This window comes from Loxodonta africana, chromosome 14 (genome assembly GCF_030014295.1).
Source record: "Loxodonta africana isolate mLoxAfr1 chromosome 14, mLoxAfr1.hap2, whole genome shotgun sequence".
Classification (NCBI taxonomy): Eukaryota; Metazoa; Chordata; class Mammalia; order Proboscidea; family Elephantidae; genus Loxodonta; species Loxodonta africana.
Window position 1 is genome coordinate 84,100,919 of NC_087355.1, and position 26,296 is coordinate 84,127,214.

The 26,296-nt window shown below is 40.5% G+C and overlaps 1 protein-coding gene across 3 annotated transcripts in view; it reads left to right on the plus strand.

Moving 5' to 3' along the window:
• KHDRBS3 (KH RNA binding domain containing, signal transduction associated 3) overlaps positions 1 to 26,296 on the plus strand; it is a 184,039-nt gene that overhangs the window by 132,476 nt on the left and 25,267 nt on the right. For 2 of the 3 annotated variants that reach the window (XM_064268111.1, XM_064268109.1), the window contains exon 7: positions 1,942 to 2,024. In XM_064268111.1, coding sequence (XP_064124181.1) covers positions 1,942 to 2,024 — 83 coding nt within the window. Of the gene's footprint in view, positions 1 to 1,941; positions 2,025 to 24,809; positions 25,567 to 26,296 lie in introns of those variants that run through there. The other variant, XM_064268110.1, reaches the window with a different exon arrangement.

The following is a 26,296-nucleotide window of genomic DNA, read 5'->3' on the forward strand; positions in this document are numbered from 1 at the left end:
AGCCCCTCCAGTGATTATTTTATTTTTTTTTAATTTCCATCATTGCACTATTCAATTCCATAATTTCTATTTGTCTCTTTTTTTTTTTTTAATAGTTTCTGTTTCTTAATGATATTCTTTATTTGGTATGACATCATTCCTTTACTTCCTTTTAGTTTGGTAGAAATGCTTTTACTTCTTTAGGTCTTTAAGCATATTTAAAATAGCTGATTTAATACCATCGTCTATTAAGTCCAACATCTGGGCTTCCACGGGGACAATTTCAATTGGTTACTTCCCCCCCCCTTTTTTTTTTAATATTTGGGTGGCCACTGAAATTTCCACTAAGTTAGCTTAGTGGTCAGCTAATAATTGTGCAGATTTCCTTAAATTCCTAGAGTCAGTAAATCTCACAGTCTTTATCCAAGAGTGCTGTGTGTGTTTTGGGGCACACCTTTAACACTCAGCCAGGCAGTTGACAACTTACTTTAGCCTTTACTTTCTGCTAGTGTAGAGCCTCAAGGTCAGGCACAATTGAAAGCTTAGATCCTTTTCAGGCCTTTCCTGAGCATATACGCAGCCCCACACATGCGCATGACCTTTTAGATTCCCAGGAATATGTCAGAGTTCTTCTTGCCCCTATGGATATCTCATTCCCCCACTTTTTTTTTTTTTTTAAGCTTTTTGACCAGCCTATTGTTTGCCCAGTTTTTAATCTACCACCTCAAACAGCTGTGATCATAAACAGTTGCCACTAATTATTTTTGACAAATTCCTCAGTGGAAAAGGCTTTTCATAGTAGGCAAGCCCTAACTCTTATCAAAAAAGGTGGTTCACTGGGAATGGGGTTTTGAAGAAACTCCAGCCCCATTCGGCCCCTCTGGAGGCTGCCAGCCTGCTGGTTTTCAACGTGACTACATGCTGTTGCTGTTCAAGGCTACCACAGAGCTAGGGGATGGTGGATACCACAGGGTTCATACTTGTTACCAAGAACAGAGCTAGGGGATGGCGGGTAGCACAGAGTTCACGCTTATTACCAAGAACAGAGCTAGGAGATGGTGGGTACCACAGAGTTCATGCTTGTTACCAAGAACAGAGCTAGGGGATGGTGAGTACCACAGAGTTCATGCTTGTTACCACGAACAGAGCTAGGGGTTGGTGGGTACCACAGAGTTCATGCTTGTTACCAAGAACAGAGCTAGGGGTTGGTGGGTACCACAGAGTTCATGCTTGTTACCAAGAACAGAGCTCGGGGATGGTGGGTACCACAGAGTTCACGCTGGTTACCAAGAACAGAGCTCGGGGATGGTGGGTATCACAGATTTCACACTGGTTACGAAGAATAGAACTAGGGGATGGTGGGTACCACAGATTTCACGCTGGTTACCAAGAATAGAACTAGGGGATGGTGGGTACCACAGATTTCATGCTGGTTACCAAGAACAGAGCTCGGGGATGGTGGGTACCACAGAGTTCACGCTGGTTACCAAGAACAGAGCTCGGGGATGGTGGGTACCACAGAGTTCACGCTGGTTACCAAGAACAGAGCTCGGGGATGGTGGGTACCACAGAGTTCACGCTGGTTACCAAGAACAGAGCTCGGGGATGGTGGGTACCACAGAGTTCACGCTGGTTACCAAGAACAGAGCTCGGGGATGGTGGGTACCACAGAGTTCACGCTGGTTACCACGATTCAGCTGTTTTTCTTGAATAAATGCCCCGAGTCACTGCCAGCCTTTGATTCATTTCCAGAGTTCTGAAAATTTTGATTCTGATAGTTTTGCCAGTTTTCTTGCTGCTTTTGTAGAGCGATTTTTCAGAGGTTCTTATTCTGTCATTTTCAGTGATGTCACACCTGTATTTTTGTTTACTCTATAATTAGTGGTATAGTTAAGTGCTAGCTGAATTAATAATTGATTTCTAGAAACTTCTCTGACTTTTCGTACTTCTGTTATGTTTTAGGACTATGATGATGGATATGGTACGGCTTATGATGAACAGAGTTATGATTCCTATGATAACAGCTATAGCACCCCGGCCCAAAGGTAAAAATTATTCTTCATTATCAGACTTCATCACAGACACCTGTGTCCTATTGCATTTGTATAATCTGGGAAAAAGTATGATAAACAACCAACTGGGGTAACTTGACCTGTTTTGTGTTTCATTTGTTTTAACTGGAGAAGTGTTATTTATCCTACCAACTAGCATGGGTTAAAAAAAAAAAAAAAAAACAGAAACCATTGCCGCTGAGTCGATTCTGACTCGTAACAATCCTACAAGACAGAGTAGAACTGCCCCATAGCGTTTCTAAGGCTGTAATCTTTATGGAAGGAGACTGCCACATCATTCTCTCTCAGAGCAGCTGGTGGATTCAAACTGCTGACCTTTCAGTTAGCAGCTGAGTGTTTAACCACTGTGCCACCAGGGAATGGGTTAGCATACAAGAGTTTCCTGGAATGTTAAAGCAATCAGGTTTTAGAAATGAAAATTAAAATTTTATTTATTCTAAAAATATGACTTAAGCATTCAGTATATTCTGAAGTGGAAAAAGACTGTAACAGTTTGATTCGGAGTACAGAAAAGCTCTGTATTGTCAGTACCTGTGGAAGGAAGAACCAGAACTTCTTTTTTCGTATTTATAGAGCATTTCAGTTTCTCAGCAGCAGTGCACCTGTTTTGTAACAACTTCAAATTCCTATTTGTGAATAATGAGCCAGTTATGATTCCTTTTTAAACAGTGATTTATTCAGAAATAAGTGTTATCAGAGGCAAGACAGAGCTTTATATTTACTGATTGTGATAATATAGCTCGATGTTTATTGATATATGAAGTCAGTGTTTATTCTGTTCAGAATATTTTACCAAATGCCTAGGAACTTGTAGCTTTATATTTAAGATTCTAAGTGGAATGACAGTGCTAGACAGACAAAGAACAAAGTGTTGGCTTTAGAGCGATTATGGAGCACAGATCAGTATGGACCGTGTGGTGGTTTTGATGAAGCGTAAACACACCTTCACTGAACTCATATAGTACCAGTCAGGCTTTGAATAAATGGGTCTTTTGTCCGTTGACTCTGGTACTGAAGTAGGCACGGATGTAAAAACAGTTTTCATTTCTGTTCACATCAACAAAAATTTGTTTTTCTTAAATAACTTGTAACAATCAGACAGCCTTCAAAATGTGGCTCTCAGATGGCCCCTTCTAGTGGAAACCTTAGGCATCCTGCTTGTATCCGTTGACGTGGTGAAGGGAGAAGCGCTCCTCACGTTGACTGAGCTCAGAGCCTGGCATTTGGTGGTTGTGGGACAAAGCTTTATTACATATAGTGTCTTACGTAACAACTTTGCCAAGTATGTGGTGCTTCCCTATCTTGTAGCTGACAATCAGGAGCCCCAGAGCCGAAGATTAAGTAGTTTGCCAAAAAATCACACAGTAAATGAAAAAAAACAAAGATAAAATTCCAAACCAGATCTTCAGACTCTAAGATTTTTACTCTTTATACTTAAATCCTTCACTAATTTTGTTTAAAAAAAACTGTCCACAGAAATCTTGAATTTTCAGTCTAAATATTCTGGCAGAAGCAAGTCTTCCACCTGCACAATAGTTACCGAGTGTGGGCCACGTTTCCAGCCCTGTTTCAGCATGTTTTATAAGGCCTGCAGTGTGGATCGTGTGAATGCTTCATGCCTAACAGCAACCCTCTAAGGCAGTGCTGTCACTGTAGACAAGGAGACTGAGTCACAGAGAGCTGCTGGCACTCCCTGTGCGTTTCTAGGTCTCACTCTTCTGTCAGTTTTTCCCCCACATCCATTATGGTATTCAGTGTGTTGGACTTTCACATGCAGGTGTATTTCATTGCTTGTACCGTATGAATGGTTTGTGAACAATTTGACAAAGCAGTTATACAGCCGGATTGACTATAGTGATGTTTACAGTTTCATTCATTTTGTAAAAAGAGGGAACCTGGTATTTATTAAGTACCTACTATGTTCCAGGCACCATGCTAGTGCTTTATATATTTAACTTTTGTTCATCTTCACAGATACCAGTCTAACCCTGTGCAGTAAATATAATTATCTCCAGTTAATAGATGTAGAAGCTGAGACATAGCCTTTTAATGAAGCACATATGCAATACAAGATGATTATCCAAATCTTATATTTTTTGATACTTGGTGTGAAGAAGCAAATTGAAAGCATTTACCCTGTTAAATGCTATGATCTATAAAAGGGAGTGATATCACAACTGAGAGAGATCAAGATGGAGCCCACGTTCGTTTGGACGTTACTCTAGATGATGCATAGAGTTTAATTCTTTTATTACATGCCTTGTTTAACCCAAATGACAGCAAGAGATAATATATTTGTTTTACAAGTGAAGAAACTGAGGCTCAGAGAAGTAAATTTGTAAATCCAAAATGTAAGCCTAGACCCCAAAAGCTCATGGCCTTTTCACTCTAAGCTGTGGTAATACAGTAATACGATTGACCTGAGGCATTCACTTCCTTGGTTATTTATTCACCAGTGTTTGTTGAATGTCTGCTTTGTGCTCAGCACTGTGCTAGATGCCGGGAATACAAAGATTTTTAAGACAGAAACCTACTCCTGGAAAGCTCACAGATCAGGAGACGAACAGAAATACTTAAATGCAATGCAATATGGTAATCATGATGAGAAGTCTGAGGAAAAAAAAAAAGTCACTGTTTCCAGAAGACCAAAACCCAGTCCAAGCCTGTTGCCATCGAGTCAGTTCCAACTCACAGTGATGCTCTAGAACAGAGTAGAACTGCCCCAAAGGGTTTCCCGGTCTGTAATCCTTATGGATGCAGACTGCCACATCTTTTTCCTGTGGAGCGGCTGGTGTATTTGAACTGCCAACCTTTTTGGTTAGTAGCTTGAACTGCCAACATTTTTGGTTAGTAGCTGAGCACTTCACCACTGTACCACCAAGAGTCCTTATTTCTAGAAGACAGCGCTAAACAGGTCGGGAACATTGGGGATGTTTCACTGAGAAAGAGACATTTAGCTGTGATTTGAGGGGTAAGGAGGAGCCACCAGGCAGGCAAGGAAGGGCATTTCACAAGCGTGGATATAGCAAGGCCGAGAGGCCTGAGATGCGAGTTTCCTTTAGGAGCTACACATGTCTCTGTAGAGTGCGCAATGCCCAGCAGTGGTGAGAGGGAAGACAAGGCATGTCACTGAGCAAGGGGGTGAGGCTTGGTACTGTGGGCAGCAGTAGGGAGCCATTGAAGAGTTACATGCGAGGCAATGATGTGCTTAGGCTTGAATTTAGAGAAACGAATTAGATGTCAGTGTACAGGCTGGATTGGCAGATGGTGAGCTTCAAGGAAGGGACCAAGTAAGAGGCTGGTGCGTTATAAATTATAAGCCTTTAAATGTCAGACAGACTTCTGAATGAAGCATCTTGCATGACAGTCGACTGCCACCGTAGAAGTGGTCTTTGCAGTTCTACACCTGGTCTTGCCTGGAGGACCAGAGAGAATTGTCTGAGAGCAGCACACTGGCAACTGCAGAAATTGCTGTTTGTTTGGTACTCTGCTCATTTAATCCTCATAACCTGAGAAAAAACTGCTTCAGAGAAATTAAGTAACTTGCCTAAGACTGTACAGCTTATAAGTGAAGGAGCCAAGCTTTGAAGCCAGTCTTAACTGTCTGCATGTGTCTTTTCCACCACTGCACTCTCAGGCCTGACTAAGCAGCCGCTCTAATGAAAATTGAAATGGAGCAGCAATACTATGGAGGAGGATGAAGAAATGGTGTTAGGCACATACTGTAACCTTGGTCTGAGCACAATGCTGTATGTCTGGGAATTAGAAATCTAATATAAACCAGTTGTTGTTCTTGTTAGGAGCTACTGAGTCTATTTTCAACTCATAGCAACCCTGTGTGACAGAGTAGAACTGCCCCGTGGAGTTTTCTAGGCTGTAATCTTTAAGGAAGCAGATTACAGCCTAGAAAACTGTATGGGGCGGGCATTTCTTCCATAGAACCGCTCGGTGTGTTCAAACCGCTAACCTTTTGGTTAGCAGCCGAGTACTTAACCATTGTGTTACCAGGGCTCCGTAAGCCAGTTAGGATAGCAAATTTTCAAATCATCCCCAGTATCAAATAAAACCCAAAACCCGTTGATTGCAACTCATAGCGACCCTATAAGACAGAGTAGAACTTCCCCATAGGGTTTCCAGGGAGCGCCTGGTGGATTTGAACTGCTCACCTTTTGGTTAGCAGCCATAGCTCTCAACCACTACGCCACCAGGGTTTCCAGTAATAGGTATTAACAGGGAAAACATCATGCCCATGATATTCAGCTATGGAGTCTTTACTGTGTATTTGGCACTGGGCCATGCACCTTACATAAATCCTCTCTCCTCTCAGCGTCTCCTCTGGTGTCACTCATTTCAAGCCTAAACATATCATTACCTCGTGGAAAGGTCCACCAAGGTTAAGTAGCTTGTCCAACCTGGTAAGGCCACAGCACAAACCTACAGTGGCCCGAAAACCTTCTCTCTTGTACTCTGCTCCCTTGCTCTTCAACTAGCCTTTTGTCATGGTTTTGATTTCAGTTGCTGGAACTAATTCATTAGTGTTTCCCACATACAACATCCCAAATTTAATGCTTTGTGATAATCTGCTTCCCTCGGGAATTATGCTTCAGTCTGAACTAGATGTTTTGCCTCTTTAGACTTTGACTGCCTTAGTCAGCATGAGAATGCCATTTGTGCCACATACAAACATGACAGCTAGACTACAGAACTTTGTTTCTCCAGTTTTAGATCCTTTTGTCAAATAGCATAAGCTGCCTCTGCTCTTGGGGAGTACAGAGCCTTAACATGTCACTAACAGATGTAACACTCGGCATTTGTAGTTCACAGTGTCTTGATTTTGACACTTCAGTTTCCATAGAATTAATTCATAATTTGGTAATCAAAATTTGAAAGTAAAATTCTGTGCTATAGTTGTAGATCAGTATTAGGCAGAGTTCTCTACTTGATCTCCTTTGAGAGTCCAAAGCTCTTTGGTGATTGCCCTCTGAGACCTTAGAATGTCATGAAGGAGTGCTGAGGTGAAGGTGAAACTGGGCTGTCTCTTATGGTAGCCACCAGCACACAGTAGCGCGTGGTTGTTGAGTGCTTGGGATTGTGGGTAGCGCAAACTGAGATGTGCAGGGAGTGCAGGCTACATACCAGATTTCAAAGACAAGTATGAAAAGAAAGAATGTGAGATAAATATATTATTAAAATTAATTTCACCTGTTTCTTTTCACTTTTTAAAATGTGGCTACTAGAAAAATTTAAGTTATAACTGTGGCACGCATTTTATTTCTGTTGGATGGCTCTGAGTTACAGGTTTCTGGCTGTCTGTCTCTGGTGCCTTAGCACAGTGATCTCCTGGGTGGGGTGCACACACCTGCAGAGGCGAGCCAGGCAACCCACCAGGTGCAGAAAGAAAAGCAGAACGTGTCAACTTATGCTTTGTTTTTAATCTCACCCTTCTGTAGTTTATATTTTGTGTGTTTTATACTGTATTTAAGATACATTAATACTGTTGTGTACGTATGACATATAAATATATCATGGTGGTGGTTCTGTACCGTCAAGTTGATTCCAACTCATAACGACCCTGTAGGTCAGAGTGGAACTGTCCCATAGAGTTTCCGAAGCTGTAATTTTTATTAGGACAGATCACCAGCTCTTTTCTCCCTCAAGGTAGCTGGTGGGTTTGAACCGCTGACCTTTTGGTAAGCCGAGTGCTTAACCATTGCACCACCAGGACTCCTGTATTTTGGTTGCGTGCTCAGAAACACTTTTCTTTCTGGTTGAGATGTTTTATCAAAAATGTTTGGAGACTCATACTGTAGTACTTAAGAGTCTGATATGCCTATGTTCAGATCCTAGCTTTAACATTTACAGGCGCTGTGACTTTGGACAAGTTACTTAAGGTCTCTAAAGTTCAGTCTGTAAAATCTGTAACTTTTAGTTTCTCCTTTGGAGGGTTATCCTGAAGGTTACAAGAGGCAGGAAGGCTCGAGCCCTCTATAAATGTGTAGGGAGGTACTCCCTCCACTCTCCACTCCGCCATCTTTGCTATCAGGGCAAAACGAGCTATCTTAAAGAGAGTCGTTACGCACTTGTGGACTCTGAGTAAACCCTACCTCCCCTCTCTTTACAGAGCCCCATGATACTTCTGCTTCTCATTGCATACAGGACTGGCTAAGGGACACTGGTACAGGCACACCTGGAAGGGCAGTGGGAGGGGAGGCTTTATAGCAAGAAGGAGGAGAAAGATGGGTTACCTTTGCAAAGGGCTTCTCCCCACGTGGATGCCCAGCAGTGATGGGCCACTTGAAAACAAGATGGAGCAAGAGCAGCAGTGGGTATGGCCAGCCATTGGTCATTGTCTGCTGGGTGGAAGAGTTCTGTTCGGTAATGGCTTCTAAACTTCATAAGCCATAAACATTTATGACACTAGATTTCTTGCTAAAACAAGCTCCTCTTGGGTTTTACAGGTTAGAAGTTTTTTTTTTTCTGTCTCTAACTTTTCAAATAAATTATATTGAAATTAGAATACAAGTGAGGATCTCTACAAAGAGAAAATCCCATATAGTTCAGCTACATTTCCTCATTGATTTTTTGTAAAGACCTCCATAGCACTGATACTGAAATGCAAAACAAAAGCATTGTTCATCTAACTTCACACATTTAATGAGTAACAAGCTGTCAGCACAATTAACTGAAGAGAAGTATGAACTCTGCTGTTCAATATTGGAATTTCCTTAATATCCATTGGCTCAAAAATACTTTTTGCTTACTTCCTATGGATGGGCACCTTCTGAATAGCTGTAAGGAATGAAAAAGAGCAGGCCCCCAACGTTCCCACCCACGGAGAGTGGCTCCTACCGGAAGTGACGTGGACTTCCCCAGGTCTCAGGGGTCTGATTCCCAGAAAGCCCTTGTAAATATATCAGTTTCAGTCTAATCTGAATGGATTTACGTTTGATATTCTTACTTATAATCCTAAAAACAGTTGTAATATTTTGGTCTGTGTTTCTAAATAATTGTAAATTCTCCAAAGAAATATTTGCTTCCTGTAATGATCATAAAGGCAATAGAACAAAAAGGGCTCAAAAAGTGCTGATAACCCCCTGAGGGCCTGTGGATGGCTGTGTAATAAAATAATCTCATTCCTAGATGGGTTTATTACTGTCCCACAGCACTTTGTGGTTTAGATGGTGCTTTGAAGTACGCATTTCATTTTATCCTTTAAAATCTCTATTTTTTTTTTTTTTTAATGAAAACACTTTAAATTACTGAAAAAGGAATTAGAAATTATAGCTGCCACTTTTGGAAAACCTGCTAAATCTAGCACCTGGCTATCTATGTACTTTAAATATCTGATCTCAACTTTTCGTACTGATTCCGTTGTTGCTGTGTGGCACTGAGTCAATTCTGACTCATACCAAATCTATAGGCTAAAGCAGAACTGCCCCATAGGGCTTCCTAGGCTGTAGCCCTGGTGGCGCAATGGTTACGTGCTCGGCTGCTAGCCAAAAGGCAATGGTTTGAACCCACCAGCTGGTCCACGGAAGGAAAGACCTGCGATGTGTTCCCATAAAGATGATAGCCTAGAAAACCCTATGGGGTTGTACTGCTCTGGCCTGTAGGGTCGATGTGAATTGAAATCAGCTTGGCCGCACACAACAGCAGCAGCGTTCTTCATGGGAGCGGATCACAAGGGCAGCTGGTGGACTGGAACCTCAGAACGTTCAGTCAGCAGCCAGATGCTTTAGCCAGCCACATGGTGCGTTTTTGCAGATAAGAAAGATAAGCCTAGAGGTGTTTAGCAACTTTCCCAGGATACACAACCAAAGGGTACTTGAGCCTAGGTTTTTATCTGACTTTAAAAACAGCTAAGAAAATGCTTAAGAAAATCCTCAACTTGTGACAAAACAACACTTAAAACCCTTTTATCCAAGTAATCATAGGAGCAGTGGTGGCACAGTGGTTAAAGTGCTCAGCTGCTGACTGAAAGGTTGATGGTTCGAGAACAGGAGCGGCTCTGCAGGAGAAAGTTGTGGCAGTCTGTTTCCGTAAAGATTTCAACCTGAGAAACCTATGGGGCAATTTTGCTCTGTTCTACAGGGTCACCATGAGTCAGAATCAACTCCATAGCAGCGAGTATCCAAAGGGGCAGAAAGATAGAAGCTGCTAGATCATTCTTGGTGTGTCATCAAATGGCACAGCTAAGGGAAGTAACAAGGCTAAAATTAGTGTTGCCGTATGCCCGACTCTCTAATTTGACGTTGCGGCTATTGGCAGTGTTAGCATTCTGTGCCCAGTAGTGTCTTCTCCACAGCTCACCTCTGAGGTCTGGAAATAATTTGGAATTTTCTGTTAGGAAAATATGACCTATTTCTTAATTTAAGATGTAACCATTTAAACATCAGTAAAGCTGTCTTTTGGAAAATACTGCTTAGTTGTAAAAGGGTTAGGCTGTTTTGAGCTTTTCAAAGTAGTAACAGTTTGGTTTGGTTAATGAATTCATTAGCCATACCTTGAGTTACAGTGCTTTTCTACTGAATTGATACCTGTCTAGTCTGTATTGAAAATAATCTAATTAAGTTTTGTAGTTTCATCAGGAAGTTCCTTAGAATTAAGGTAATAAAAAAGAGAAAAATTTTTTCATGATTCTTTTAAGTTAACAAGCTTTGAAGGAATCAAGTATCTATGGAGTATTTATCAAGTATTAGTTACTCTGTTAGGTGCTCTCACGCCTATTTCATTCTCCCAAGAAATTCTGTAAGATTAAACCAAAAAACCAAAGCCAGTGCCGTCAAGTCGATTCCAACTCATAGCGACCCTACAGGACAGTAGAACTGCCCCATAGAGTTTCCAAGGAGCGCCTGGTGAATTCGAACTGCTGACCCTTTGGTTAGCAGACGTAGCACTTAACCACTACGCCACCAGGGTTTCCTCTGTAAGATTACTATCTCTTAATTTTACAGAGAAGGAAACCGATGCTCTGAAAATTTGAGAAGCTTGACCAAAGTCACATAGCCGATAAATGATAGCCAGGCCTCATACCTGGTTCTTTTTATCAAGCCTGTGTGTTGTGTTTTGTTTTTTGCTTAACTTGAAAGCAACTGATAAGAAAAATGTTTCCCAACAAATGTAATGAATGCCAGCTCCCGTATTCACCACATGAGATCTTCACGCACAGTCTCAGCAAGGGTCTAAAAACACAGCAGCAGGACAGAGGTATAGGGCTAGGGTAGTACATCAGCCGGCACTGTCGGTTCACCCTTTAATGTTTTCAAGAATACACGAGATTTATCACTGAGGAATTGTAGAATAATGGCAGTAGATGGAAACAGAGTCCAACAGGGAGATGTACTACATCATTTGGGTTTAGCACTGCCATCTGCTTAATAGTGTCGAGAAGACTAGAGCGGTACTTGTGATCAACCATTCATAGCGGGGACAGATGCTGCAGAGAGTGAGGAGACCAGACAAAGAGGTTCGTTCCTAAAATGTAGATTATGTGACAGGCTTGCTAAAAAGCAGATATGTTGGTAATCGAACTTCCATTTTATTTATTTTTTCTGTTGCCATTTTTAAAAAAATTTTTGTGCTTCTTGAGAACATACACAGCAAAACATACACCAATTCAACCATTTCTACGTGTACAGTTCAGTGACATTGATTGCATTCTTCAGGTTGTACAGCCAGTCTCACCCAACTTTTCTGAGTTGTTCCTCCCCTATTAACATAAACTTACCACCCCCTAAACTTCCTATCTAATGTTTCGAATTGCTGTTGTCTGTTTGATTCCATATACATAGTTCTTAAAAGGACATAATGCTCACCCTCCTTTTCTGAGTTGTTCTTCCCTGTCTACCATAAACTCACTGCTCCCTAAGGTTCTTATCTAATCTTTTGAGTTCCTGTTGCCCATTTGATCCCATATAGGTTCTGACTCATAGTGACCCTGTGCACAGCAGAACAAAACACTGGCCGGACTGCACCATCCTCACAATTGTTGCTATCCTTGAGCATATTTATAAAAACCCCATTGCCATCGAGTCGATTCTGACTCATAGTGACCCTATAGGACAGAGTAGAACTGCCCCATAGGGTTTCCAAGGAGTGCCTGGTGGATTTTAACTGCTGACCTTTTGATTAGCAGCCATAGCTCTTAACCATTACGCCACCAGTGTTTTCAAGCATACACACACACACACACACAGACTAAAAACCCAAATTTTAAAAAAGCAGATATTGTGAGATTGAATACAAAGCAAAGAACCAACTGTATATTGTTTAGAAAAAATAAATATTAAGCATAAATTCACAAATACCTTGAAAGTAAAAGGATGGAAATAGATATACCATGCAAATACTGCCCCCGCCAAAAAAAAGTTGCCATCTAGTGAATTCTGACTCATAGCAACCCTACAGACCCTATAGGACAGAGTAGAACTGCCCCACAGGGTTTCCAAAGAGCTGCTGGTGGATTCGAACTGCCAATCTTTTGGTTAGCACATGACTTCTTAACTACTGCACCATCAGGGCTCCACCATGCAAATAGTATGTACTAAAAACTGGTATAGCTATAGTAATTTCAGACAAAGTAGACCTCAAAACAAAGAATATTACTAGAAATACTGAGGTATTTCGTGATGATAAACGGCCAATTCATCAAAAAGACATCCCGGGAGGCAGAGCCAAGATGGCAGAATAGACAGACGCTTCCGTCGAGCCCTCTTTACGACAAAGACCTGAAAAAACAAGTGAAACGAGTATATTTGTGATAAGCTGGGAGCCCTGAGCATCAAAGGCAAGCTTAGACAATGAACTGAGGGGCAAGGGGAGGAAGAGACTGTTCAGAAGTGGAGAGGAGTTACCGGCCCTGAATCTCCAGGAGCCCTCAGGCACCATTCCTGGAGCGGCAGCGGCGGGCTGGTCCTAGCGCTCGGCCGCAGTTTCCTCAGGTAGAAGCAGCCAGCCACACAGCCCACTCACACGTCCGGAACCTGAGGAGAAGGGCGCTCTCGGCAAAAGCTAAGTATTTGCATATATTTTACCGCAACCCCTCCCCCCCACCCCCAAACCAGCTTCAGCGTCTGAATCCCTGGGCCTAAGATAGACCCTGGTGAGCACCTGAAGCTGTCCTCCCGGCCTTGAGGAAGAAAAAATTTGCAACTGGGGGGAAAAGATAATTTGCTACCTCCATTAACTGGGGGAGCTCAAGACAAAAGCGGCTCCTGTCCAGGCATAAACCGTCCATGGACCTTGAGCACCTTTCCCTTCTGCATGGACCTGTGTGGGCCTATTTCAGGAAAATACGCCCTTGTTGGCAAACTCCAAACATTTCAGCAGTGCGGTGGAGAGGTGGGTATTTGACATTTGGCATTGCTTTGCCTATTAAACAAAATCCTCACCTACCCACAACAGGGACCTAAGGACTGGTGGCTCTGCTTGGTTCGCCCAGCCACCTGCGACAGGGGTCCAGGGATAACTGGTACCTCCCAGTCCTTACAACAAAAACGTTGGGTGCCCATGGTCCCTCTGCAGAGCCCACTCACCAGCACGCTCTAGGGAACAGAGATGCGTTTTCCTCAGAGACACTTGGGGCTTGGTTCTCGGCCCCCTGTCTTGTTCAGAGTGTGACCCCCTGCTGCAATCAGATACCGGTACAAATGCCAATCACCCCTGCCCCTCTAAGAATGTAGGACAGAGTCTGTACCACACACTTGATATCAGCTACCTAAAAACCTGAGCTGAATTCATACAAGAAAATTGAATGGACTCCTAGACTGATATACCTGGTAACAGGCCTAGCCAGCTGGGGACAGGACACCAGAGCACCAAAGGTGAAAATAATCAAGCTAGCTCACTCAAGCAATCCATAGGGGTATACCAAAACAAAACAAAGCAAGCAGCTACGACACAGTAAGCAAGCATAAACTAATACAATAACTTATAGATGGCTCAGAGACAACAGTCAGTATCAAGTCACATAAAGAAACAGGCCATGGTCACCTCAACAGGCTCTCAAAACAAAGAATCCAGGGATCTTCTAGATGAAAGTGCATTCCTGGAATAACCAGATGCAGAATACAAAAATTTAATATACAGAACCCTTCAAGACATCAGGAAGGAAATGAGGCAATACACAGAACAAGCCAAGGAACACACAGATAAAGCAACTGAAGAAATCAGAAAGATTATTCCAGAACATAATGAAAAGTTTAATAAGCTGGAAAAATCCATAGACAGACAGCAATCAGAAATTCAGAAGATTAACAATAAAATTACAGAGTTAGATAACTCAATAGAAAGACAGAGGAGCAGAATTGAGCCAAGTAGAAGCTAGAATTTCTGAACTCGAAGATAAATCACTTGGCACTAATATATTTGAAGAAAAATCAGATAAAAGAATTGAAAAAAATGAAGAAACCTTAAGAATCATGTGGGACTCTATCAAGAGAAATAACCTACGAGTGATTGGAGTACCAGAAGAGGGAGGGATAACAGAAAATACAGAGAAAATTGTTGAGGATTTGTTGGCAGAAAACTTCCCTGATATTGTGAAAGATGAGAAGATATCTCTCCAAGATACTTATCAAACTCCACATAAAGTAGATCTTAAAAGAAAGTCACCAAGACATATTATAATCAAGCTTGCCAAAACCAAAGATAAAGAGACAATTATAAGAGCAGCAAGGGATAAAAGAAAAGTCACCTACAAGGGAGAGCCAATAAGAATAAGCTCGGACTACTCGGCAGAAACCATGCAGGCAAGAAAGCAATGGGATGACATATTTAAGAAATTGAAGGAAAAAAATTGCCTGCCAAGAATCATATATCCATCAAAACTATCTCTTAAATATGAAGGTGAAATTAAGACATTTCCAGATAAACACAAGTTGAAGGAATTCGTAAAAACCAAACCAAACCTACAAGAAATACTAAAGGGAGTTCTTTGGTTAGAAAATCAATAATATCAGGTATCGACCCAAGACTAGACCACTGGGCAGAGCAACCAGAAGTCAACCCAGACAGGGAAATCCAACAACAACGAATAAAAAAGCAAGATTAAAAAAAAAAAAAAAAAAAAGCCCACCACAGGATAATGGCGATGTTATTATATAAAAGAAGACAACATTAAAATAATAAAGAGGGACTAAGAAATGTAATCATACACGTTCCATATGGACAGGAAGATACAGCAATACAAAGAAATAAAAGTTAGTTGTAAATTTAGAAAAATGGGTAAATAATAAGGTAACCACAAAGGAGACAAACTATCCTACTCATCAAAATATAATACAAGGGAAAAATACAGACTCAGCAGATACAAAATGAACAACAACAAATATGAGGAAAGGACAATATATAAAGAAAATCTCAGCACATAAAATCAAGTGGGAAAAAGAAGCTGTCAGCACACAAAGACATCAAAATGATAGCACTGAATTCATACCTATCCATAATTACCCTGAATGTAAATGGACTAAATGCACCAATAAAGAGACAGAGACTGGCAGAATGGATTAAAAAACAAGATCTGTCTATATGCTGCCTACAAGAGACACACCTTAGACTTAGAGACACAAACAAACTAAAACTCTCAAAGGATGGAAAAAGATACATCAAGCAAACAACAATCAAAAAAGAGCAGGAGTGGCAATATTAATTTCTGACAAAATAGACTTTAAAGTTAAATCCATCAGAAAGGGATAAGGAAGGACACTATATAATGATTAAAGGGATGATACGCCAAGAAGATATAACCATATTAAATATTTATGCACCCAAAGACAGGGCTGCAAGATACATAAAACAAACTCTATCAGCATTGAAAAGTGAGGTAGACAGCTCCATGATAATAGTAGGGAACTTCAACACACCACTTTCAGTGAAGGACAGGACATCCAGAAAGAAGCTCAATAAAGACGTGGAAGATCTAAATGCCACAATCAACCAACTTGACCTCGTAGACATATACGGAACACTCCACCCAACAGCAACCAAGTATACTTTCTTTTCTAGTGCACGTGGAACATTCCCTAGAATAGACCATATATTAGGTCATAAAGCAAGCCTTAGCAGAATCCATAACATTGAAATATTACAAAGCATCTTCTCTGACCATAAGGCCATAAAAGTGGAAATCAATAACAGGAAAAGCAGGGAAAAGAAATCGAACACTTGGAAACTGAACAATACCCTGCTCAAAAAAGACTGGATTAGAGAAGACATTAAGGATGGAATAAAGAAATTCGTAGCATCCAATGAGAATGAAAACACTTCCTTTCAGAACCTTTGGGACACAGCAAAAGCGGTGCTCAGAGGCCAGTTTATATCAATAAATGCACACATCCCAAAAGAAGAAAGGGCCAAAATCAAAGAACTATCCCTACAACTTGAACAAATAGAAAGAGAGCAACAAAAGAAACCCACAGGCACTGGAAGAAAACAAATAATAAAAATTAGAGCTGAACTAAATGAAATAGAAAACAGAAAAACAATTGAAAGAATTAACAAGACCAAAAGCTGGTTTTTTGAAAAACTCAACAAAATTGATAAACCATTGGCCAAATTGACAGAAGAAAAACAGGAGAGGAAGCAGATAAACCGAATAAGAAATGAGATGGGCGATATTACAACAGACCCCACTGAAATTAAAAGAATCATATCAGATTACTATGAAAAACTATACTCAAGCAAATTTGAAAACCTAGAAGAAATGGATGAATTCCTAGAAACACACTACCTACCTAAACTAACACAAACAGAGGTAGAACAACTAAATAGACCCATAACAAAAGAAGAGATTGAAAAGCTAATCAAAAAACTCCCAACCAAAAAAAATCCCTGCTCCGGAGGGCTTCACTGCAGAGTTGTACCAAACTTTCAGAGAAGAGTTAACACCACTACGACTAAAGGTATTTCAGAGCATAGAAAAGCATGGAATACTACCAAACTCATTTTATGAAGCCACCATATCCCTGATACCAAAACCAGGTAAAGACACCACAAGAAAAGAAAATTATAGACCTATATCCCTCATGAATGTAGATGCAAAAATCCTCAACAAAATTCTAGCCAATAGAATTCAACAATATATCAAAAAATAATTGACCATGACCAAGTGGGATTCATACCAGGTGTGCAGGGATGGTTCAACATTAGAAAAACAATTAATGTAATCCACACGGAAATAAAACAAAACACAAGAGTCACATGATTTTATCAATTGATACAGAAAAGGCATTTGACAAAGTTCAACACTCATTCATGATAAAAACTCTCAGCAAAATAGGAATAGAAGGAAAATTTCTCAATATAATAAAGGGCATTTATACAAAGCCAACAGCCAACATCACCCTAAATGGAGAGAGCCTGGAAACACTCCCACTGAGATCAGGAACCAGACAAGGATGCCCTTTATCACCACTCTTATTCAACATTGTGCTGGAAGTCCTAGCCAGAGCAATTAGGCTAGATAAAGAAATAAAGGGCATCCAGATTGCCAAGGAAGAAGTAAAAGTATCTCTATTTGCAGATGACATGATCTTATACACAGAAAACCCTAAGGAATCCTCCAGAAAACTACTGAAACTAATAGAAGAGTTCAACAGAGTACTGGGATACAGGATAAACATACAAAAATCAGTTGGATTCCTCTACACCAACAAAAAGAACATCGAAGAGGAAATCACCAAATCAATGCCATTTACAGTAGCCCCCAAGAAGATAAAATACTTAGGAATAAATCTTACCAGAGATGTAAAAGACTTATACAAAGAAAACTACAGTACACTTCTGCAAGAAACCAAAAGAGACCTACATAAGTGGAAGATCATATCTTGCTCATGGATAGGAAGACTTAACATTATAAAAATGCCTGTTCTACCAAAAGCGATCTATACATTTAATGCAATTCCGATCCAAATCCCAGGGAGATTCTTTAATGAGATAGAGAAACAAATCACCAATTTAATATGGAAGGGAAAGAGGCCCCGAATAAATAAGGGGTTACTGAAAAAGAAGAACAAAGTGGGAGGCCTTACTTTACCTGATTTTAGAACCTGTTATACCTTATACCACCACAGTAGTCAAAACAGCCTGGTACTGGTACAACAACAGATACACGGACCAATGGAACAGAGTTGAGAATCCAGACATAAATCCATCCACATACAAACAGTTGATGTTTGACAAAGGCCCCAAAACAGTTAAATGGGGAAAAGACAGTCTTTTTAACAAATGGTGCTGGCATAACTGGATATCCATTTGCAAAAAAATGAAACAAGCCCCGTACCTCACTCCATGCACAAAAACTAACTCAAAATGGATCAAAGACCTAAATATAAAATCTAAAACGATAAGGATCATGGAAGAAAAAATAGGGACAACGTTAGGCACCCTAATACATGGCATAAACAGTATAGAAAACATTATAAAGAGCATAGATGAAAAACTAGATAACTGGGAGCTCCTAAAAATCAAACACTTATGCTCATCCAAAGACTTCACCAAAAGAGTAAAAAGACTACCTACAGGCTGGGAAAAACTTTTTAGCTATGACATTTCTCATCAGCGCCTGATCTCTAAAATCTACATGATACTGCAAAAACTCAACTGCAATAAGACTAATAACCCAATTAAAAAATGGACAAAAGATATGAATAGACACTTCCCTAAAGAAGATATTCAGGTAGCTAACAGATATATGAGGACATGTTCACTATCATTAGCCATTAGAAAAATGCAAATCAAACCTACAATGAGGTTTCATCTCACTCCAACAAGGCTGGCATTGATCCAAAAAACACAAAATAATAAAAGTTGGAGAGGCTGTGGAGAGATTGGAACACTTCTACATTGCTGGTGGGAATGTCAAATGGTACAACCACTTTGGAAATCAATTTGGCGCTTCCTTAAAAAGTTAGAAATAGAACTACCATACTCTCCAGCAATTCCACTCCTTGGAATATATCCTAGAGAAATAAGAGCCTTTACACGAATGGATATATGCACACCCATGTTTATTGCAGCACTGTTTACAATAGCAAAAACATGAAAGTAACCAAGGTGCCCATCAATGGATGAATGGATAAATAAATTATGGTATATTCACACAATGAGTTACCACGCATTGATAAAGAACAGTGAGGAATTTGTGAAACATTTCATAACATGGAGGAACCTGGAGGGCATTATGCTGAGTGAAATTAGTCAATTGCAAAAGGACAAATATTGTATAAGACCACTATTATAAGAACTTGAGAAATAGTTTAAACTGAGAAGAAAACATTCTTTTGTAGTTATGAGGGGGGGAGGGAGGGAGGGAGGGTGGGAGAGAGTTATTCATTAATTAGATAGTAGATAAGAACTACTTTAGGTGAAGGGAAAGACAGCACACAATACAGGGGAGGTCAGCACAATTGGACTAAACCAAAAGCAAAGAAGTTTCCTGAATAAACTGAATGCTTCGAAGGCCAGCGTAGTAGGGGCAGGGGTCTGGGGGCCATGGTTTCAGGGAACATCTAAGTCAATTGGCATAATAAAATCTATTAAGAAAACTTTCTGCATCCCACTTTGAAGAGTGGCGTCTGGGGTCTTAAACGCTAGCAAGCAGCCATCTAAGATGCATCAATTGGTCTCAACCCACCTGGATCAAAGGAGAATGAAGAACACAAGGACACAAGGTGATTACGAGCCCAGGAGACAGAAAGGGCCACATGAACCAGTGACTACATCATCCTGCGACCAGAGGAACTAGATGGTGCCCGGCTACAACCAATGACTGGCCTGACAGGGAACACAACAAAGAACCCCTGAGGGAGCAAGAGCAGTGGGATGCAGACCCCACATTCTCATAAGACCAGACTTAATGGTCTGACTGAGACTGGAAGGATCCCAGTGGTCATGGCCCCCAGACCTTCTGTTGGCCCAGGACAGGAACCATTCCTGAAGCCAACTCTTCAGACATGGATTGGACTGGACAATGGGTTGGAGAGGGATGCTGGTGAGGAATGAGGTTCTTGGATCAGGTGGTCACTTGAGACAATGTTGGCATCTCCTGCCTGGAGGGGAGATGAGAGAGTGGAGGAGGTTAGAAGCTGGAGAAATGGACATGAAAAGAGAGAGTGGAGGGAGGGAGCGGGCTGTCTCATTAGGCGGAGAGTAATTGGGAGTGTGTAGCAAGGTGTATATGGGTTTTTGTGTGAGAGACTGACTTGATTTGTAAACTTTCACTTAAAGCACAATAAAAATTATTTAAAAAAAAAAAAGACATCCCATTGCCATCGAGTTGATTCCGACTCATAGCAACCCTATAGGACAGAGTAGAACTGCCCCACAGCGTTTCCAAAGAGCATCTGGTAGATTTAAACTGCCAACCTTTTGGTTAGCAGCCATAGAACTTAATCACTATGCCACCAGGGTTTCCCAAAAAGACATAAGCAATGTTAAGTGTATATACACCTAATAACAGTGCACAAAAACGAATAAGAACTGGAAGAACAAAAAGGAAATACAGGTAAAATAACAATCATAGCTGGAGACTTTAAAACCTCTCTCTTTTGGTAACTGATAAAGGAAAATCAGTAAGCATTGAGAGATTTTAAAAGCACTGTGACCTGTTGCCCTAAGCTAATCATTATAGAACATGCTGTTTAACAAGAGCAGGGTACACATTCTTCTCAAGTGCACATGGACCGTTCACCGATGTAAATAGTATCCTGAGCAATAAAACAAGTCCTAAAAATTTCTGTGGATCAAAATAATAAAAAGCACCTAGTACCCAGATTTGGTTTCTAATTCCATTCTCCAGTAATAGGAATCAGGGTCTTTGGAGAAATGACTAATTCTGGGGCTTGGGCAGGAAATATGCAGGATGAGTGTGGAGCGCCTTGTAGCACCAGAAAGTAAGGAAGTGCTAAAAAAATAAATATGTGTATGTATTGTTGTTGTGAAATGAGACACAGGAGTCAAATGAAAGAGCTCTTAATGGCCAAAGAGGGAGCAGTTTGAGTAACAACATGAAGGAGTATTGGATTACAGTCAAAGTAGAAAATAACCCGAATCTGTATTAACATAGATAAATGATTAAATAAATAAATGGGGGAGAAGAAACAAATCCCCTGACACTTTTACCATGAGACCAGAAAAACTGGATGGTACACAATTTTTCTACACAGGTACCATTACTGAATATTTTGATCAAGGATTCTATAGAGGATTCCTGATTAAAAGGGGGAAAATACAGAACAGATTTGAAATTCTCACGGACTGCAGACTTTCAGAAACTATTGCCCTGAGATAATCTTTAAACCTTAAACAAAAAATATCCTCTGAAGTTATAAAACCAAACAATAGTTTAGCTTAACTAGTAAAAAATGTCTGCCTTAAGCAATACACTCTTTTAAGAACTATCTATATGGAATCAAATTGACAACAGCAACTCAAAAGATAAGATAGGAGACCAAGGGGACAGTGATTTCACGTTAATGGTAGAGGAATAATTCAGAAAAGGAGGGTGAGAATGGTTGTACAATTGGAGGAATGTAACCAATGTCACTGAATGGTACCTGGAGAAATTGTTGAATTGTATTCTGTCCTATAGGGTAGCAGGTAGCTATGAGTCGAAATCGACTTCAGTGGCATTGCGTGTGCTGGGTTTTTTATATTCTCAACAACAAAAAGTAAAATAAATTTTATATATATGTACATATATATACATACACACTTACATATGTATAAAAAAAAAAAAAACTGCCATAGAGTTGATTTTGACTCATAGTGACCTCATAGGACAGAGTAGAACTGCCCCATGGAGTTTCCAAGGAGCAGCTCCTGGTGAATTCAAACTGCTGACCCTTTGGCTAGTAGCTGAGCTCCTCACCACTATACCACCAGTGCTCCATATACACGTAGATACATACATGCATACGCATATATATATAAATATATATATATATATATATATATATGGCACCATTTAAAAGTAAATAGGTAAGCCACAGGCTGGGAGAAAATATTTGCAACGCACACATCTGATAACGGACACTTATCCAGACTATATAAAGGAAGTTAAAACTCAACTACACACCCATTGGAACAGCTAAAATAAAAATCATTGACAGCACTAAGTGTTGGCAAGGTTGTAAAGCCACTAGAGCTCTCATACAGTGCTAGGGAGTGTGTAAAATGGCACAACTGTGGAAAACTTTGATACTTTCTTAAAAAACAAGCTAAAAATTAGAGGCCTAAGACCTCCAATTCCACCCCTAGTAATTTTGTTCAAGAAATAAGAATATGTATCCAGAAAAAGCTTTATGTAACCATATTCAGAGCAGCTTTACTTATAACAGCCAAAAACTAGGAATAGTCCAGATGCCCATCAACAGAATAGATAAGCACACTCTGACGTATTCATACCGTTGAACGCCACTCAGCGTTCAAAGGGAATGGAGTAATGATAACTGCAACCACATGGTTGAAGCTAAAACAAACTTTTTAAAAGGTGCTTTCCACAAGGCTCTTAACCTAATGAGTGTGATGCTGTTGCATAGTTATGTATTAAACTGTCACTAACAGTAGCAGATGAACATTTTACCAGGTAAACCAGAAGGAGGAGAAAGAAGGGAACAAGGGGCCTGTGAAGAAGCTAGACTGGGTGGGTGCTGGTGGTGACCAGTGAGGCTAAGACCTGGAATGCCCAAGACGGTAGGTGGGTGAAGCATCTAGAGAAAGATGAACTGATTCTCTGATCAATAGAGGCCATTTTGGGATGGGCCGGACCAGGCTCAGGAGCGTTAGCGGGTCCTCTCCATACCCACCACCACCAGACCGGTCTAAGCTATTGTGGAGTATGATGGGAGCCTGAATGCTGCTTGCCCACCTCCACATGTCAACTCTTTCCCGTCATTTCTCCGTACTGCAGCCAAAGGAGTTTTTTTAAATATGTGTCATAATTATACGCTCTCATACAGCTAAGTACTTTTCCTTTATAACTGCAGTTTTATATTGAAGTGATTCTCTGATCCATGTGTGTATTGTTTTTAATTTTGCTCACTGCCATATCCTCCAGTGCCTAGTACAGAGCCCGAAACAGATAGGGAATGCTCAGTAAACACTGAATAAATGTTGAGAGTTCCTTAACATTGAGTTTAAATTTAATTGCAATAGGTTACATTGTGTTAATTCCTTTAATTCAACATATTTTGAGATTGAGCCTGAATAATTTGATATGCAAATTAGTATGTCACCAGTTTGTCTAGAAACGCCGAAAACCACTTGCTAGTCCAACATTGTCTTGCAAGAATGCTGACAATCTCATAAAAAGTCACATGAGACTTCCTGCCAAAATGTTATTTCGTATCCATATGTATTGCAAATCACAGTCACTGTTTTCTTAAAGAATCGCAGTAAATACGGCTTTGAAGTCCAAATATCAAATGTGTCTACCAAAAATCTCCCCCAAAAGGTACTTCAGTATAGCAGATGGGAGGGTTGGCTGTGAAAACAAAATGAAGATTAACAACTGACCCAATGAAATACTGTAAACTGGCTTATAAAATGTTGATAAACCATTATGAATCCAGTACCAAAAGATAACACGCCTTGGCACACAGTGTGGTTGGCACACAGTGTGGTTGGAGTCTGGAAGTCACCATAGAAATACAGTTAAACAGGCTGATGAACCCACCCTTGGTCCTGTTCTCTGCCCAGATATGTTTTTTGTATCTTTAGATTTTGATGTTAAATCTAAGCAGGCTTCCCAGCCTTTTTCTCACTTGGGGACTGATCTACCCTTTTCCCCTCTCAAGACTTTTTCCCCACAGCTCCCAGTCTGTGGTGACTGTTCTCCTTATCACATCTTTGCATTAATCAGCTTGGCTTCCCCAGTCTGTCAAGTTCTTACACATTGATTCAATACATCATGCACAGAAACCTCATTCAAATTTCTTAGGATGTATAGTGATAATATAAGTATTTTTTAAATTATCCTTTGCCAGAAAAATAAGTTATAAAAAATGGATCTGTTTGCATGTGTTTCTTTATAAGAAATCTTAGTTCAGTAGTGTTTCTGAGGAATTAAGTCATTGTTGAAATTAGCATTAGTGCTGAAGCTTGGGAGCCCTGGTGGCACAATGGTTAAGAGCTTGGCTGCTAACCAGAAGGTGGACAGTTCAGATCACCAGCCACTCCCTTGGAAACTCCATGGGTTAGTTCTAGTCTGTCCAGTAGCATCGCTGTAAGTCAGAATTGACTTGACAGCAAGTTACCGAAGCTTGAGTCAAAAGACAGGTCTGAACTCGAATCCTAGATTTTGATTGTTGTGTGACTTTGAGCAAGTCACATGGTAAACTTTATGAAATCTTAATAAATTAATAGTTAATTTATTAATAAATTGAGTAGGCAAAATAGCACTCACTGAAAGTTTAATAAAATTATGAAATTGCAGAGTACCATGCAAATACAAGGAAAGTGATAGTTATTGTTGGTATTTTTGGTAGACTTGTATCACTCCATGTAGCTTCTTCACTCTGCTAGACCTGGTTTGCTGACCAGAAGTAGATTGTGTAAAATCAAAATAGGTGATCTTGGGAAAGCATTGCTCATTGAGAAAGAACCTCAGCTCGATAACGGTGGTAATAGTTGTCCTTGAATAAGAGCTTACTCTATGCATTTCACACATTATCTCATTTAAACAATCTTATGAGAGAGGTTTTTTTAAAACCATTTTACAAATGAGAAAACTGAATTAACTTTGCTTACGCTTACACACAGAGTCAAGTGCTGGAGCCTAGATTCTGACATGTTTACGTGCCTTTCTTAACTATTAATTCTAAACCATCTACCGAAATGACTGCAGTGAGATGGAGGAAGCAGCTTGAGAACGCAAACCTGAGCACACAGGACAGTACATGTGGCATTGCGGTGACACCGTCAGCATCACCCTCAGTACCTGCTGCTGTGAAACCTGTCCCCAGAGCATCTCCAAGACTTGTTTGAATGGGCAGTCCCGGGGTGTTGGAGGAAGAAGGGTCAGCGTGATGTAACAAGGACGCTCTGGAAATAGTTCATGCCATGTGAAAATCTTGTGAATAAACTGTTGTTTCCCTTTTATTTTATTTCATTTTTATTGGAACTTCATAAAAATTCATAGTTTTTGTTTCTTTTTAAGTTACACGGAACACCTCTGTGACCTTGTTTTAAGCAACGTTTTGGTATTTTGATAGGAAGGAGCTGCACAAGACTACTTTCTGTTAAAATAAAAAAAAAATACGAAAGCACAGTTAAATACCTCTGCTTCGGGAAAACACAGGGGTACTCAGCGTCCCTGGTCTCAGGGTGCAGGGCTCTATCTTTTAGGACTGAGCTGAGCTCTGAATTAGCCATAAACGTGACCAAATTAGGAGTTTATTTTTCTTTCATGTAAGAAGTCTGGATATAAGCAGCTCCAGGCTAATGTGACAGCTGCCTACCTTTTGAGGACCCAGGGACCTTCTGTTGCTCTCTCTCACCATCCTTCACTCTGGCCTTCATTTCAAGGTTCATCTCAGGCTCGAGATTGCCATTGTAGCTCAGGCCACCAAGGTGGGGTTCAAGGAGAAAGGAGAAGGGGAAGTAGAAAGCTGGGCTTTCCAGGTAAGTTCCTTTCTGTTAGGAACTTTCCCAGAAGCTTGACTAGCTACGATTTGCTTCTGCCTCATTGGCAACCTCCTCCTCATCTGCAGAGGTGGGTGAGAAATGGAGGCTTTTGGGTTGATACATTATCACCTGCTTCCCACCCCCAGTCTTTCTGAGCACTGGTTAGAACCTAGCCGCTCCATTCATTTGTCCCTTCAGGATTTTTACTGAGTGTCTTTTAGGTCTCAGACACTTCTGGAAGCTAGAGCTCAAAAAGATTAAGCTGTCTGCTCAATATTCCACTGCTACTAAATGGAAGAACAGGATTCAAACTAAGTAAACCTTTAATCCACACTCTGGGCTTCTAAGCATTACACTGTGACGTGTCTTTCTCATGAAAGTGGACCTTGTTCATAACATGCTTTCACATGCATGCCTTAATTGATCCTCTAACAGCTGTGTGAAGTAACTGGAATGTGAAGTGGGGAGGCTTCAGTTTGGGGTGCAGGGAAATAATGGACTTACTGAAATGGCCCACTTGAATACTGTTGGACTGTTTGAACTAAGGTTTTACATCTGAGTTTGTGCTCTTGAGGTGATGTGACAGCAAAGGCTCTACCCCAGTAAACTACGTCGCACTGTCA